General features: G+C 46.4%; 2 protein-coding genes across 2 annotated transcripts; one reads left to right on the top strand and one right to left on the bottom strand.

Annotated features, from left to right (window-relative positions):
- Positions 1-101: 101 nt before the first annotated feature.
- On the bottom strand, positions 102-989 carry Pmar_PMAR014038 (hypothetical protein; the record flags this gene model as incomplete). Its single annotated transcript, XM_002780059.1, has 1 exon — positions 102-989. A coding segment is annotated over one exon (888 nt), but the record flags the coding sequence as incomplete, so codon positions are not given.
- Positions 990-1519: 530 nt separating this feature from the next.
- Pmar_PMAR014037 (hypothetical protein) lies at positions 1520-1807 on the top strand (the record flags this gene model as incomplete). Its single annotated transcript, XM_002780058.1, has 1 exon — positions 1520-1807. A coding segment is annotated over one exon (288 nt), but the record flags the coding sequence as incomplete, so codon positions are not given.
- Between the last annotated feature and the right edge of the window lie 15 nt (positions 1808-1822).

The following is a 1822-nucleotide window of genomic DNA, read 5'->3' as shown; positions in this document are numbered from 1 at the left end:
GCCTTATTCTGTATAAGGCCATAGTCACTCAACATGTCGACAAAGCTCCTTGCCAGCGGATCAGTCGTAACGCCCTGGAGTTCCTTCGCCTCATCTTCAACCTGTTTTGCATCCTTCTTATCATCAGCCTCTTCGTATCCCATAAGCCTGTCTGCTACCTCCCTAATGCTCGACATGTCCTGGAACATGCTGTTGACCAATTCCTTACCAGCCTTCTTGCCAGTGACGAAACCAGACTTGCTCAGGAAGTCGACCATAGCATCCTTAGCTTCCTTCTCAGAGGAGACCTCTTTCTGCATGCGTACAACTTCAGGCTCATCGCCCGAACGCTGAACCATCTTCTCACAGTTGACCGTCACCTGAGGCTTCGCCTCGACAACCTGCTTGTTACCACCCTTACTCTCCACGGCTACCGACTTTTCCGAAGTAGTCTTCTCAGGAACCTTGCTGGTGGGCTTCGAATCAAGAACTCCTTCAGAACTCTTATTGACATTCTTCGAGCCAGTGACATTCTCATGGACCTCCTTGGTAGCCTTCTTCGTCTTCAGCGAGTCGGCAACTTTACCCATATCCTGGTCGGCTGCTGCCAAGCAATCAACCAGACGCAAGGCAGATAGTGGGTCAATAACATAGTCCAAACCATCAAGCAGATCAGCAACCGCGAGCGCTTCCGAATCCAGAGGAGTAAAACTCGGCGCCTCTTCATTGTAAGCGTCAACAAAAATGTCGATAACAGGAACAGACTTGGTGGCTTTCCCCTGGGCGTCAGCGAGAGCTAGAGCGTCAGATAGAGAGAGATCATTGAGGAGACAGAGCTCGTCACTATCGTCCATATAGAACAAACGATAGTCACGGAATTGGAGCTCACGCCAAGCCTTCTCAACATAGCTGCAGAGTTGGTCATAAGATTGACAACTTTCAGGGTCCACTCTCACACGGATAGTCTCCGAGTCGGAGTGGAGTTCGAGGCATAACACACTTGATGACATGAATATACGATGAAATAATTCTATTAAACTACCATCAAACAAAGAGCTACACACAGTTATTCAATGCGTCTGAGAACTCATTATCGTTGACGGATGTACAGACCTTATTAAGGAACTAATCATGTTTTATTGAGCAGCTCTTTTATAGCGTACCGACAGTGACATATGTCACAATAAGACACAACTGGTGGCTCTCAATGCGATCGTCAGCGTATGTGACAGCTCGAGAGTATCATATCGACTGGGCATTTCCCATCAATAGAATGAAGAATAGGATATAGGAATGAGACGGATTGAGGAGCCTAGGCAGCAGACGAGTGGGGAGGCCTATTAAATGCAAGCTGCCCCCATTGAGAGGATCTTGCGCTGTCTACCTACTTTGTGAAGTCAACCTCAGCCATCTCAGCTAAGACAGCATTGAATGTGTCTGGTGGAGTTTATTTGAATTTGTCGACTTGCTAATGTCAATAATTACTCGATGGTTATTTTCAAGTCTCAGTTGAATTTTCTTTCATTAACACTTTTGAAATATGTCTAACAATCTAGTTCTCAAACTCCGTACCAGAACCCAGACCATGCGAGTTAGGGTTGACTCCGAGAAACTGGCCGATATGTACCAGATCAAAGACTATATTGAGCAGTCTTGGACTCAGTTGAAGGGCAAAGACTACCGTGTCTATTATGTAGATGAGTTCGGAGAGATGTGCCTCCTGAATGATCTGTCTTTGGGTGATGCTATTGCAACGGTACAAGAGCTCAATATGTCGGCTAAGAATATCCCTGTGTTGGATTTGTTCATCCAGGCTGAAGGGGAAGAGGTTCCGCTATCATCA

This window comes from Perkinsus marinus (genome assembly GCF_000006405.1).
Source record: "Perkinsus marinus ATCC 50983 genomic scaffold scf_1104296944662, whole genome shotgun sequence".
NCBI lineage: Eukaryota > Perkinsozoa > Perkinsida > Perkinsidae > Perkinsus > Perkinsus marinus.
This window is presented reverse-complemented; position numbering and strand designations above follow the sequence as displayed.